The 15,323-nt window shown below is 35.4% G+C and overlaps 1 protein-coding gene across 5 annotated transcripts in view; it reads left to right on the forward strand.

Moving 5' to 3' along the window:
- Positions 1-15,323, forward strand: part of LOC126810708 (WASH complex subunit 2) — a 50,671-nt gene that overhangs the window by 30,253 nt on the left and 5,095 nt on the right. For 3 of the 5 annotated variants that reach the window (XM_050535912.2, XM_050535927.2, XM_050535946.2), the window contains 13 exons: positions 683-844; positions 1,279-1,404; positions 1,511-1,642; positions 3,472-3,540; positions 4,988-5,219; positions 7,180-7,337; positions 7,862-8,066; positions 8,621-8,685; positions 10,961-11,029; positions 11,890-12,015; positions 12,295-12,994; positions 13,839-13,933; positions 14,767-14,965. In XM_050535912.2, the coding sequence (XP_050391869.2) occupies positions 683-844; positions 1,279-1,404; positions 1,511-1,642; positions 3,472-3,540; positions 4,988-5,219; positions 7,180-7,337; positions 7,862-8,066; positions 8,621-8,685; positions 10,961-11,029; positions 11,890-12,015; positions 12,295-12,994; positions 13,839-13,933; positions 14,767-14,965 (2,338 nt within the window). The remainder of the gene's footprint in view (positions 1-682; positions 845-1,278; positions 1,405-1,510; positions 1,643-3,471; positions 3,541-4,987; positions 5,220-7,179; positions 7,338-7,861; positions 8,067-8,620; positions 8,686-10,960; positions 11,030-11,889; positions 12,016-12,294; positions 12,995-13,838; positions 13,934-14,766; positions 14,966-15,323) is intronic. The other 2 variants (XM_050535936.2, XM_050535920.2) reach the window with 2 other exon arrangements.

Raw genomic sequence — 15,323 nt, forward strand, 5'->3', positions numbered from 1 at the left:
AAATCTGTGTATTACAGGTCTTTCTTTAGGTCGGAAATGTTATCTAAATTATTAATTAGACATTAATTAACCTATCCAGACCATAATCAACTCTAGATGGCATCGCTAGCCTACGATCTTTAGTGGATTGTGAGCCGATTTACTGCATAACTTTCCTTCACCATTTAATGATTAAATGGATAATCGAGACTATGCTGTTTATCGTACTGACTTTAATTGGATAATCAAGACTATGCTGTTTATCATACTGACTTTAATTAGTAATGATGATCAATTTTCAGCAAATTGCCATTACATTATCTAGTTTTTAACTATTATAGTGAGAACTGCCAACTCGTTATCGAATCTCCCATAATGTATCTTTAAAGAACACATACACTAATCATGCATACTTTTATTAACAAAACTTCTTTTCCAAAAATTATTGAAACTGATGAATTCAAACTTAAGTTATCGTTATTTAAGGTTGACTTTGTTTTCACAAATAAAATAATTATGATAATATATTTTTTGGGTAAAAGATATTTCCCCAGACAGCATTTTATTTTATTTCCATTTCAGAGATATATCAATGGTTATCTAACTATCACTGTATATTTTGTTCTATCTGTATTTTCGTGTGCAGTTAACATATATAGTCTATTATGCCTAGATAATTACCGGTATTTCTGTTGTTTTACAGGAGGAAGACAAGAGTAAAGTAAAGAAAGATAAAAATAAATTATCGTTATTTGATGATGATGATGATGAAGATGGTGGTGACCTGTTCAGTTCGTCATCATCATCATTATCTACAGCCAGTAAAACTTCAAAATCTAAAGACACAAAGAAAACAATAGAACAGGTTTGTTCCTTTAGTTCAGTCAAGTGTAGGAAAACAACACCACACATAACAATTGACTAGAAACCAATGGAGAAACACATACATTGTAAGCTATGAAAGAGGATGTAACAGGACACATGATAATTAACTAGAAATCAACTGGACAAACACACAGACATTGTAAGCCAGAAAAGAACTATCCAATCAAGGCCTGTGTATATACATGTTGTCAAATCAAGCTGATAATAAGTGTAGGAGGACTGCATAACACACAACAATTAATGAAATGTCCTAAAAGAATGATCAAATAAAGTGAACTAACCCAAGGACTGGTAAACAATTTGTACACCAGCATAACATACTAAAGTGGTTTTGGGTCTTCAAAAAACATTTCGTACCTGAGTCATATTTTACATCTTTAAAAAATGTGAATTATTTTCTCCACATCTTTACAGACAAAGAAAGCTGTGGGCGGGGGAGGTAAAAGTCTATTTGATGATGAAGATGTTTTATTTGGAACCAAGGAAAAGGAGGCACCATCTGTAGATCTGTTTGGTAGTAATACCCCAGCAGCTCCAGCTGTAAGTATCCACAAACTCTGGAGTTTTTTTCTCCCACTTGCTTTAAATGTATTTTAGTAAGCTACAAATAGGATTGCAATGGAATTTATTGTTTGTTCTGTTTTAGGAGAAACCAAAGACAGCCGTTAAAAAAGAAACAGTTGCCCCAAAGAAACCTTCCAAAGCTAGTGCACCCACTGGAGGATTATTTGAGGACGATGATGATGACGATCTTTTTGGGTCAACGAAGAAAGAAACGGTAATATATCGTACAAAATTCTTGATAATGTGACTGGATGATCCATAACTATTTGAACCCTTGGCAGTTGGAATATGAGGAAGAATATGAGGAACGTTCCTGCCCCTGCAAAATTCTTCTAGCATTGCACTCATAACTACTGAATTAAAAACTGGCATGTTATTTGCCGAATGACTGAATGGAGCACCAAGGTTTGTCATTGAGTCAAGTGGCAGGTTTTGTTCCCATGCTTGTTCATGGCAAGAAATAGGGTTACTTGACCAATCTCATGGATTTTCTCTGAATCCTCTGATTCCCTCCCACAGCAAGCCAATTATTGAAATGAAATTGTACCATATATTAGTCTCGAAATGACCTGGTTTGTGTCGAGTGGATGTTAAACCCCATTTATCTCTCTGTCTACGATGAAGTCACAGAAGATTTGCTTAAACATAAATTTAACAAAAAAATTAATTAAAGTGTAGGCCTAATGAGCAATTCATATCATGCAAACGTTTGAAAATTGTTGACATTTATTTGTTTCATATATTATGTTTAAGTATTTCCTGATTGTCTACTTAGAATGCCACACAATTTGCTTTATACTCAATGTGTATTTTAATAGCTAATTATCACAGACATGAACTGTATATGTTTTCCTGTGAATTGGTTTTGGGTATGTTTAGTTCTATCTAAATTTGGATGAAGGACCACGGTGTAAAAAACAGTTTTTCTTCCATATTTATTTAGTTGTATTGGATAAAGGGTCACAATTTGATAGGCAGTGTAAAAAACAGTTTTTCTTCCATATTTATTTAGTTGTATCTAAATTTGGATAAAGGGTCAGAATTTGATAGGCAGTGTAAACAACAGTTTTTCTTCCATATTTATTTAGTTGTGTCTAAATTAGGATAAAGGATCACAATTTGATAGGCAGTGGAAAAAAACAGTTTTTCTTCCATAGTTATTTAGTTGTATTTAAATTTGGATAAAGGACCACAATTTGATAGGCAGTGGAAGAAACAGTTTTTCATCCATATTTAATTAGTTGTGTCTAAATTTGGATAAATGAACACAATTTGATAGACAGAGAGATAGGCAGTGGAAAGGATTGTTATTCTTCTTATCTATGTGTTTTAATTTATCATCAAAGTTGCTTTAACATTATGGAAGCCTTCATCAATAAGTAAAATCAAGTAATAGGGATACACTATACAGTAATATTGTGGTGTTCAACTTAGATGGAATGGAAAATTTCAGAGAGATCTGCTGGTCCATCACTGGGATATATAAGTTTTATGATTCTATATGAGTCATGTACATTATAGAAATGAAAAGAAATAGGGTTTAACATCCTACTTCAAGCACCAACTGGGCTATTGACTCTAGTGGTTTTCAAAAGTTCAGCTGATGCTCATGAAAAATGCTTTGTTTTAAATAGAAAAGGCCCCGAGTTCACAAAGCATTTTCATACTTAAGAATTTATTCAAAATTGTTTGCCTTATTTTAACTAAATTATAGCCCTTTATAAAACTTTTGTTGTTTTAATGTATCAAATACATCAATAAGAAACTATGTGGAAAGTTTTATGTTTCTGGATCAAAGATATTTCTCATAAACAGTGAATGAAAGTTGAGTAAATTCCTAACTTGCTTCTTAGACTTCTGTGTGAACTCAGGGCCAGTTCTAGGATGTTCATAATTAGCCGAGTCAGTGGTTATGCTGTATATAGTATATGAATTTAATAACATTTATTTTCTTACCGAATGTTCAGATATGTCTTTAACAAATAACATTATATATCTAATTGTATATTTGTATACTCAATATTTATATATTTATTTATATAGAAAAAAGATAAAGTAGATATCGCAGGTGTTACAGAAACAGAATCAACAGATCTTCCTGAAAAAGATGAGGTATGTTAAATTACCAACATGTTAAAGTTTAAAATGTTGGGTAGCCGAATGGTTTACACATGCGCGTTGGATCTTAAAGTTGCAATTTCATATTTTTACGTTATATTTTTAAAATTTATTAAAATAAAGCCTTAAAATAGATGGTATCTATAAAAAGTCCTACCTTGTTAAAGAATAATCCTATTAATCCTATAATTCACTATTGCCAGTTGAGAAATTGGCAAAAATATCATTTTCCTCTTCAAATTCAAACGTTTGAGGATAGCTACTCCATGGTGGAGAATAGAAAACAAGGGAGGTAATTGTGTTATTATTTTCGATGTAAATGAGTTTTAAGTGTGAGAATGACACCTATGATCGTATAATAGTGAGTTGACAACCTATTGAGCAAAAGACATAGAAATAATTATGTTTTGACTTTCTTAGAAAATATGAAATTGTAACTTTAAGGTCTGTCATTGGCGTGGTTTCAATTCCCAGTTTGTACATGACAAGGAGTAGGGTTACCTTTCCAACCTGGTGGCTTTTCTTCTGGTCTGCCTGTTTTCTCCCAATGCTAAGACCCTTACGTGCAAGCGAATTATTAAAATAAAATTGAACCCTAATAATATTAGTCCCGAAATGGCCTAGTTTGTTTCGAGTGGATGTTAAACCCCATTAAAGCCCTACATGCCAGAATAAAAATTGAGACCACACACAATCAAACATGTTATTATTAAAAACATTTGAATCGATCAATTCAGACTTCAGACATAAGTTAGGGCAATTTTATGATGATATTGGTTTCTATGGATTTTAAATCACAATCTTTATCTATCTTTGACAAATGTAGCAATAGTAATTGCTCAATGTGTTTCATGCAAGCCAGCATATACTAAAATCCAGATTAATGACATGTGTACTATTTGAAAGGCACTAAATCCCTAATATTTGGGACCTAGAAATTGACACAAATGGGTTACAATGCATAAAATAATGTAATATGAATGTATATAAACAGATTTACATTCAATCGTTTCTGTTTTTACTGTAATTTCCAATCAGTTATGTTCGGCGAAATACGTCAGAAGTCTCAATCGAATGGCAATCTCTAGCATCTAGTTATTCCAGTCTGCACCGATAATATTTATTGTGCATGCTCTCCAGATAAGAATATGGCGTCACCGTTTGACAAGACTTGTGGAATATGCCTAGCCTCTTTCTTCGAGTCCCTTGTTACAAATGGTGCTGAAACGCAATATGGCACAAGATTCGTGTACCAATGGTAAAATGTTTATTTTGTCTTAAATATTGGATATCAAAAGCCCATCTTTTACAGTTAAGATCACAACATCAATTTTGATTTAAATTGACAAACAATACCTGTTTTTAATGTCGAAGACTTTGGATGATATTTAGTTAGAGACTTAGCTAATTTAATGTAAATACTGTTGCCATTTTTTTCTAGCCACCAAAGGAAGAAAAGCCAGCAGCCACTAAACCCAAGAAACCTGTAGGAGCTGTTTCTATGTTTGGTAGTATGGATCCATCTGCCCTACTTAAGAAAAGGAAACCGATTGATCCACTGGGAGAGACAGATGGTGAGAAAGAAAAGGAAAAGGATGTGAAGAAGGAAGGAGAGAAAACAGAAAAGGAAGAGAATATAGAAAGAAAAGAAAACAAAGAAAAAAGTAAAAAATGTAAGATTTGATTTTTAAAAATAGATCAAGATAAAGTCTCCATGGTAATACTCGATTGAACGTTCCGGTAATTAAATTCTGTCAATTCCGAAAATAGTGTCAATCGAGTGAAAAGTAGAATTTCGGAGTACAGCGCATGTGCCGACTGCATAAAAAAATATCTCAACCAATCATGGCAGCTGAAATATATTTGTTACTTAAAATACGTCACGATTCTACTCACACCACCTCAGCTGTCAGCACTGGCAGAACTGTGACAGGACTGAATTCTGTATCAATTTATTCCAATTCTGTCAATTCGGGATGTTCTGATCTAACAATCGAGCACCCCCTAAATTTGCAAGTGAAAGTCGGACAAGAATTGAAATAGTATGCATTTAAGATGATTTACTTGCCTCGAAATTAATTTTTTTTATATTCCTTGTACAAACCTTAGGTGAACGATAAACAAATCATTTGCATTGGTGGGTGATAAAAATCATTCATTGGTTTTTGAAGTGGATTGGATAGCCGAATGGTTAGCATGTGCGTGCTGTATCATAAGGTCTGTCATTGGGTCAACTGGTGTGGTTTCGATTCCCCGGTTGTATATGACATGAAGTAGGGTCGCCTGTCCAACCTTGTGGGTTTTATCCGGGTCTTCCGGTTTCCTCCCACTGCTAAAGACCCCTACGCACAAGCGAATTATTGAAATAAAAAGAAACCATGTGTTAGTCCCATAATGACCTAGTTTCTGTCGAGTGGACGTTAAACCCCATTTCTCTCTCTCTCTCTCTCTTTTGTTTCTTGGAAGGCACAATAAAAGGCAATTATAGACATTTGAGCTGAGAACATTAAGACACTCTTCAAAATGCTATGGAAGTCATTGTGGCTTGGTGAGCATGGAGCAAGTTCGCTAACCAGGTGATCTCAGGTTCCTTGGGACTTTCCACCCTGGTTTCCCCCTTGTCAGAGTTGTAGGATGGATAGTCTATCAAGCAAAAGAAGCCACAGTGTCTAAGTGGGTAAGATGCTGGCTCGCTAACCTGGACATCGCATGTTCGATCCCCGCATTGGCTGAGAAAGTTCATCAAGATTTTCCGACATGGTTTCCCCTTGTCAGTGGTGCAGGAAAGAGGGCCTGACAAGGACAGTTGTCTAGTCGTTCGGTTGGGATGGAAAACCGAGGTCCTGTGTATACATTGGCATGCATGTAAAAGATCCCTTGGCAGTTGGAATTTGATGTAAGAGTAGGCCATAGTCTGCTACCCGGGCAAAATTCCCCTCATAGCACACTGTATGGCATATGCCTGTCTTCATTAGCCCAGTCGGAGCAGAACAGTAGGACGTTAAACCCCATTCATTTTCATTTCCATCAAGGAAAAGTGTGTAATCATATCCCTAACAATTGTAAATCAAAATAAGAGTACTGTTTGGTTATAGCACACTGCATGGTGTATATTCATCAGATTAGCCCAGTTAGTTGTTTCAATGGCATTTAGTAATTGAACTGGAGTATACAGGTCACAATTCTATGGAATACAATTACTGCTTTTTACTGAGCAACGTTTTGACAAGGCTTCTCTTGTCATTATCAAGCAATGAAAATATAACAAGGCAATATATACATGTACACAACAATACTTAGTTCAAGAAAGTAAGATTATTACATACATGTAGATATTTTCTTTCTGTTCTTCGTATGTGGCAGTCAAACTCATTGATCAGATACGAAGAACAGAAGAAAAATATGTACATGTATGTAATAATAAGTATTGTTGTGTACATGTATATATTTTTCATATTTTATCATTGCTTGATAATGACTAGAGAAGCCTAGTTGAAACGTCATTCAGTTATAAGCAGTGATTGTATTCCATAGAATTGTGACCTGTATACTCCAGTTAGTGCAGAAAAGTTAAACCCCATTCACTGGTTGTTGTTCCTGTTATTACTATGTTTTATTTATTCTGTTTAACAGCGGATGACTTGTTTGGTTCAGATGGAGAAGATGAGAAGTTGGTTAGTAGAAAACCAGCACCACCTAAAACCTTACCTAAAACATTACCTAAAACCCTTCCTAAACCAGCCCCCAAACCATCCCTTAAACCATCAGGTTCCACGCCCTCATCACCAGAAGTAAGCATTTTATATACTCTACACCTGAACCATTTTATACACTCCACACCTGAATCATTTTATACACTTTACACTTGAACCATTTTATACACTCTACGCCTGAATCATGTTACATACTTACACCTGAACCAATTTATTTATTCGTCACCTGAATCATTTTATGTACTCTACACCTGAACCATTTTATATACTCTACACCTGAATCATTTTATATACTTACACCTGAATCATTTTATATACTCTACACCCGAATCATTTTATACACTCTACACCTGAACCATTTTATATACTCTACTCTATATTCAGAAATATATTGAAACTTGAATTTCAAAGAATTTTAGATTGTTATAATTTCACTTTTCCTGCTTTGTCTTGAAAGAAGAAATGTACACATAACCCTGGTTAATAACTATCAAGCTAGTATTATTAATAAACACTGGAAACAACCCATTAACTACAATATTTGATACCATTTCTCCGCTTTTATTCACAATTTTAATTTGTAATAAATTAATTGTTACCAGACAGCTTCACCATCTCCAACCTCCCCATCAGCTAGCAAACCATGGAAACCAGCCGGTGCTGTCTCTATGTTTGGTGGCATGGATCCACTCGCGGGATTGAAGAAGAAACAAGGTGCCAGTTTTGATAAAGGTTCACCCACAGAAGAAGCACCCAAATCAAATGATACCCAAACTGAAACAAAAAATACTGATGATAGAAATGAAGGTAAGTACCTGCATAGTGTGGGGAGTTGGATGGCTGAATGGTTAACATGTGCGTGCTTTATGACAAGGTCTGTCATTGAGTCAGCTGGCATGGTTTCAATTCCCCAGTTGTACGTGGCAAGGATTAGGGTCGCCTGTCCAAACTCGCAGGTTTTCTCCGGTTTTGACAGGATTTGTTGATGCTGATTTTAAATAAAGTTCAGTAATTTTGTCAAGTTTTGAGTCTTGTCACCACATATAGGCATTTGATCCAATTTCCCTCAGGTTTGGAATAAGGGCTTGATCCCCATACAGTGCCATTTAGCCCAGAAATAAATAAAGTTCAGTAATTTTGTCAAGTTTTGAGTCTTGTCACCACATAGGCATTTGATCCAATTTCCCTCAGGTTTGGAATAAGGGCTTGATCCCCATACAGTGCCATTTAGCCCAGAAACTGAATAGAGCCATCTTATTGGCTGAGTAAATTCAAATTTCAGCCAATAATGTACACTGTACAGCTAAATACTGTACGGTAGTGTAGTGAAGTAGAAATCTAATCAAATACTTTATTTTTAGTATCAAATCATACAGAGAATGGTGTCCCAGCAGCACCAGCTTTAGATAATGATATTATGGGTGACGTAAGTACATTTAAATATCCTGACCTATTCATTAATTTTATAGAATGTCGTTGTCTAAGTGTGTACTGTAAAAAATGTAATATGATTTTTTTTTACTCCTCATAAAAATCAAGGCCCATTTCTAGTTTGATTTTGCAGGACAATTTCATACAAGTCATTGTTTTATTTGATTTTGCTTGACAATTTCATACAAGTCATTGTTTTATTTTAAATATAAGTCCGTAATGAAATATATCCAAGACTTTGGCAAGGATATTTAATTTATAGACAAGTGTTGATATATTTCACTGTAAACAAGGTATCGTTTAATCTTGTGTACGTAGCTCTAATTTCTTTCACATTGAAAGTTGATGAAAAACGTCTAAAATCACCCCAAATCATCTAATTTGTACTGGATTCCAGTTCAAAGCTGACTCTTTAATGTCCTAATTAATTATTATACATTAATATTCAATGTGGTTGTTTATTTTTGAACAGTTGTCAGGGAAATTAAACACCTGTAAAATCAAATGGACAGTTTTAACTGGAGACAAGTACAAATTAGATGATTTGGGGTGATTTTAGATGGGACATTAATTTGATATTGAATGAATGTGAAAGAAATTAGGGCTACATACGCAAGATTAAAACTACCATGGTTACAGTGTTTAATTTCAAAATCTATGAATATGAGGTTTTATTTGAACAGATTTGAATATTCGAACTGTATTCAAATAATTACTTACAATATTTGAATAGTATATCAGCTTTTGATGTGACAACTGCCAAATATTCTAAACAAAAGCAAAAAAGAGAAAATGAAATTGGAGTGACTTTTTGAATAATGCTTGGGAAATAAATTGAAGCACTTTTAGAAAGTGGTATGTGATTGAACTAGAAATGGGACTATAAGTAATTGGATGTACATTGACATTTTTTATCTGTAGTTCGTAGTTTATCTATTAGAAACCACTAATACTTAAAAAATCAAATTAATCAGTAAGGATGAAAAAAAGATAAGAGAAATCCGGACAAAACGTAATTACAGGACTCTGGGGGACATTAGTCCTACACTACCCCTACCCCAGCCTTTTTGACGAAAAAAAAAAAATATATGACCCCCCCCCCCAAAAAAAAATAGTTATGAACATGTCTCATTTCTTGTTAATTAAATATAACTGGGATGAAGTCCCCACACTCACTTAGTATACTCTGTTTATTCCCACACACAATTGGTGCTTAGAGTCTGAAACCAGAGCACTGTTTCTCGGAATTTTAACTAACGATAAAATTCAATTTTAGTAGATACTTCAATTTTGATTGGCTAAGCACAAAAATTAATCTAATATTATCCAATCAAATTACTAAAATTTGGATTTTATCATAGTTAAAATTTCGTGAAACAGGCTCCTGATCCGTAGTCTTATGCAATAAGGGCAGTGAACTCACTTTGGATTAGATTGTCCTAGATCTGCTGCCCATTTGTATTTTTCCTGTTGGTCAGTGGCAAACCATGTATAACTACTGCTGCCCAGGCATAATTCTCTTCTGTTTGTTTTCTAAAATATAATAAACTAACATGGTTTAAATGCTTGGCAAGTTTTGTTAATTCTTTTTTTTAACCCTTTTGGTGCCAGTACTGAATGTTAGCAGTCTTGAAGTCAAATCATTGACAAACGATTTCTGCATGTTTTAATCGCTAAAATGAAAGCGGGAGCCACGGTGGCTAAGTGAGTAAGACGCTGGCTGGCTAGTCTGGAGGTCGCGGGTTCAATCCCAGTTTTGGATTTTCCGATGTGGTTTCCCCTTGTCAGTGGTGCAGGACGGAGGTCCTGACAAGGACAGCTGTCTTGTCGTTTGAATGGGACGAAAACCGAGATCCTGTGTACACATTGGCATGCTCGTAAAAGATCTCTTGGCAGTTGGAATTTGACATAAAGAGTGGGCCGTAGACAATCATAGCACACTGGACAGCGTATGGCCGTCTGCATTTGCCCAGTTGAAGCAGAACAGGACGTTAAACCCCATTTCATTTAATTTCTAAATCAAAAGACCAATATATGTGAACATTCAATTCAGCAATCTATCAAATTACCTCCTGTCTTGATTAACTTAAAACAGAGCAAGCTATATGTTGCTGAGCTAAATGTCAAAAATTTTCGACACACAGTTTAATAGGGATAAAAACTGTTGTTGAAAACTTTCGACTCTTGGCAACAAAAGGGTTAAATTTATTATTTTGCTTGTTTTTCACTAATTATTGCATGTGTTTGTGTTTTTTGTTGTTTTTGTGTAGTTGCCTGATTTCTCTAGCAGAACTTCTCGACCAATCAAAACTGGTGTTGGTAAAATAGGAGCGCTTCAGGTATTTAAAATAACCAATTTAGAATACAGTGAAAAATGCGCTTTTTATGAATTATCTTACTCTTCTGTGGTTTTGGTTATGGAGTTAATTTTTAAGTAGTAATAATGCATACAGTTCTGCTGGGTTTCCATTTTGCGTGAAGCCTGTACCCTTACAAATACGGGAGACAAAAGTCTACAGCACAGTGTGGATGCTTACAGCTGGCCACCGGATCCATTCACTAGATTGATAATTGTTTTTTAGCGCTTGCAACGTCTGTTTAGTTTGGGTTTTGTCCGAAGGTTTGTCTTATCGGTTTTGTTTTCGTGTAGTGTGGTCCTTTTGCACTTACTCTTAGATTGAATAGTGGACGGCCGTTTTGAAAATGTGCTAGATAGGATATCTTGTTCCACTAATTATTAATGGTAAAGGGAGGAATTACCATTGTGATACAATCCAGGTTAATAATGCTCAAGTCTTCAAGCACGTAGTCTTGAACACTCCAGTCCAAATTAATAGTCTCAAATGCATTGATTATATTGTTCTGGATAAGATATGAAGTGTATTTCTGATTACTCGGCATCTATATGTATTGCTGATGTAGCTGTGTTTAATGTTGTTCCTTTATCCAACACTGTTAGTTATAAATGACTAAATATGTATTAATAAATAATAATATGTCCATTTGTAAAGCGGTAATTCCACAAAGCGTGCTCATGCATATAATGTTTACTTGTCTACAGCCAAAACCATGCTCTACTCACAGTGAGAAAATAAGTGAATCTTCAACTATGATATGACAGTAGACAAGATTTCACAGTCTGAGATTGAATGTAGTTGACCTCAGTTTCAAAAAGATCCTTTCTCCTTTCTTTTAACAGGCAAATTTAGCCATCAACCCATCTGCCTTATTACCAGGTGCTGCACCACCATCTAATACACCAGAACCAGCACCAGCAGGATTTGATGAACCAGCAGAAGCTACAACTTTAGCGAGCGCCAATAAGGTTAGATAATTAGCCTCCAACACTTCACTAACAGACACCTCATCTCACACGTGTAGTGTGTCATACTAAAAAATTCTTGATGCCTCCTTTCAAGAGCTGGCCATAACTAAATAATGTGTTCATATGACATCAATACTTCCAATGTGTCAACATCATCAATACTTTCCTAAGATGTTGAATTTTAAATGAGGATTTTGAGTCAGTGGGAACTACATTGTATTTCTCACTTATTTTCAAAACTCAAATGCAATTGCAGTTTGTTTTTTTTTTTCATTTCAGGAAAGAGCAAAAATATCCAGAAAGAGACGTCCACAAAGTAGATACGCCAGACGGTCACAAGTCTTTGATGCCAATATAAATTATGAAGATTTTGCTTCCATGGGATCGCCGATAGAAACTCCGTCAGAAAATCCATTAACGAATGGATTACCCAATGGAAATGAAAGTCCAGAAAAATCAGATACAACTCCAGAAAAATCAGATACAACTCCAGAAAAATCATCTCCAGAAAAATCTTCTCCGCCAAGAGATTTATTCGGAAATGATGATTTACTTAGTGATTTAAGTTCGGAAAAATCTAAACCAATATTAACAGATGACACTAAGGACACTAAAGATGTTTTCAGTTCAGGAAAGTTTTCATCAGGGGCAAGTAACTCTAAAGACTCAGATAAGCCAACAGACAATGCAGACGATTTGTTTAGTGATCTAGGAAAAAACAAAAAGGAGAAACCAAGTGAACAAAAAACAGACAAAGAGGATTTATTTTCACCAAGAGCAAGTGAAAAGAAAAGTGAAAAATCTAGTCTTTCAAAAGAAAAATCAAAATCTTCAAAGCTAGTGAGCGAGGATGACGATTTATTTGCGAGCTCGTCAATAAAAGACTCTAAAAAAGATAAAAGTGATAAAGGTCGCTCTAAAACAACCCAAGAGGAAGACGACATATTTGCCGATGCCAGCATTAATAAAAAGAAAACAGGTAATGAAATAAAATAAAATTAAAAAACATCCAATTTAAAACCTGGACCCCTACTTTCGATTGTTTTGGTGTGTTTATTTTTGCTGTTAGTATACTCAACAAAAAAGCAAAACGAACTGGGGGTTATTTCATTATGATTGTCAAATGGTGGGAGTACTGGACTCTCAACAAGAAGAACCTTCAGTAGTTTTCAGCCTCGACCTTTTGAGGCTAACAAGAAACGTGTCCCTAATCGTTCAAGGCTTAACCAGGTACACATTGACGTCCCCTTAAAAGAAGTCTTGACATTAACAAAAGGAAATTAAGAATTGTTTCAAATTAAAAGGTAAAAATAAGACTTTTGAAAATAAGAAATGAAATGAAATGGGGTTTAACGTCCTACTGTTTTGCTCCGAACTGGGCTAATGAAGACGGGCATACACCTTACAGTGTGCTATGGGCTTTTTATCGTATCATCCGAATGACTAGACAGCTGTCCTTGTCAGGCTCACCGTCCTGCATCACTGACAAGGGGGAACGACGCCGGAAAATCTGGGTGAACTTTCTCGGCCAATGCAGGGATTGAACACCCGACCTCCAGGCTTGTGAGCCAGTGTCTTACCCACTTAGCCACCGTGACCCCCTTTGATAATAAGCATTTATGTTTTGAAAACAGTAAAGTGCAACAAAGATGCTTGTGGTCATGTGATCACCTATATTTTAATATAAGAGATAAGGTGTCTATGAAGACCTGGTTATCCCGATATTTTATTCCAATATTTTTAATTTCACTATGTTCAATCTGCGTAATAGTGCTAATTGTATTTTATTTAAGCAGTTTGAAATGATTTTATTTCTCGTTTAGCATCTAAAACAAAGCCTGCCGCATCAAAAGCTGATGATGATATTTTTGCTTCAAGTAGTGTAAATAAAAAAGCAACCGCTAAATCAAAAACTGAGGTAAGTAAAACTTATTACCTATACATATCTTATTAACAAGCTGTCTCTGACATATTTATTTTGGAGTATATTGTAGTCATCCCTCTCTGTTCCACCTGTCCTGGGGGGTTGGATGGCCGAATGGTTAGCACATGCGCGCTGTATCATAAGGTCTGTCATTGAGTCAACTGGTGTGGTTTCAATTCCCCGATTGTGTTTGACAAGGAATAGGGTCGCTGTTCAACATCGTGGGTTTTCTCTGGTTCCTGCGGTTTCCTCACACTGCTAAAAATCCCTACACGCAATTATTGAAATGACCTAGTTTGTGTCGAGTGGACGTTAAAATGGCATTATAACAATTTTTGAAACTGGTGCTGGTGGACATATCTTTGTTGCCCGGCAATCAGGTGTTCTTTTAGACTGTGCAACTATCTGAAACTCTGTGATTAATTGAAGACATAGCCAGTTATATTATTGTTATTGGCGAAAAGTTTTCAGTCTGCTACATGCAAACCTGTCTGGACAATCATGATTATAAGCTTGTCACAGTGTGATGGTCCCATTTATCAGGTCACTTAATGCATTTGATGCATAGCCCGTAAAATTTGGGACTGCTTCTTTAAAGCTCTATCGGTACACAAGATAACATACCAATGGGACGACCAACATCAATCCCAACAATCTGACTAATCTCTTGTATCAAAGAAAACAGGGTTCATTTAAAAATCCTTCCAGAGAGTGATAAAACGAAACAAAATGAAATGGGATCTTTGTTCAAATCGGATTGTGGTTTCAATAAACATGTACTTAAAAAATTTAAACATTCTTTAAAAAATGTTGCTTTTAATTCTTAGGATGATGATATATTTGCGGGTGCTGCACCTAGTAAAGAAGAAAAAAAGCGAAGACCGAAAAAAGCAGCCACGAAAGACGAGGACTTGTTTAAAGATGACACAGATATATTTGCTGACATTCCTGCTTCCAAACCTAAAGAACCTAAAAAGAAAAAGAAAGCCACAACGGAAAAAAAGGGAATATTTAAAGATGATATAGGTAAAACTTTGTTTGAATTCCAGGGTGTTTGGGGGGATCGCATGGTCTAACACGTGCGCTTTAGATCATAAGGTCTATCATTGAGTCACATGGCACAGATTCGATCCCAAGCTGAAACGTGACAGGAAGTAGGGTCATCTGTTTTTTCAGGCCCCAGGGTCTTCCCACTGCAAAAGACCCTAACTTTCTGAGCCAACTCTTTTAAAGATTTTTAAAGTACAATCACCAACAAATGACTCTAAGTTGAGATGAAGCTTTGTACACATATTTCTTTATTTTTTATGAAAAACTCAACATTCAACCTTTCTGGGGGGTTGGATGGCTGAATGGTTACCATGTGCGCGTTGTATCATAAGGT

Source organism: Patella vulgata, chromosome 1 (genome assembly GCF_932274485.2).
Source record: "Patella vulgata chromosome 1, xgPatVulg1.2, whole genome shotgun sequence".
Taxonomy (NCBI): domain Eukaryota; kingdom Metazoa; phylum Mollusca; class Gastropoda; family Patellidae; genus Patella; species Patella vulgata.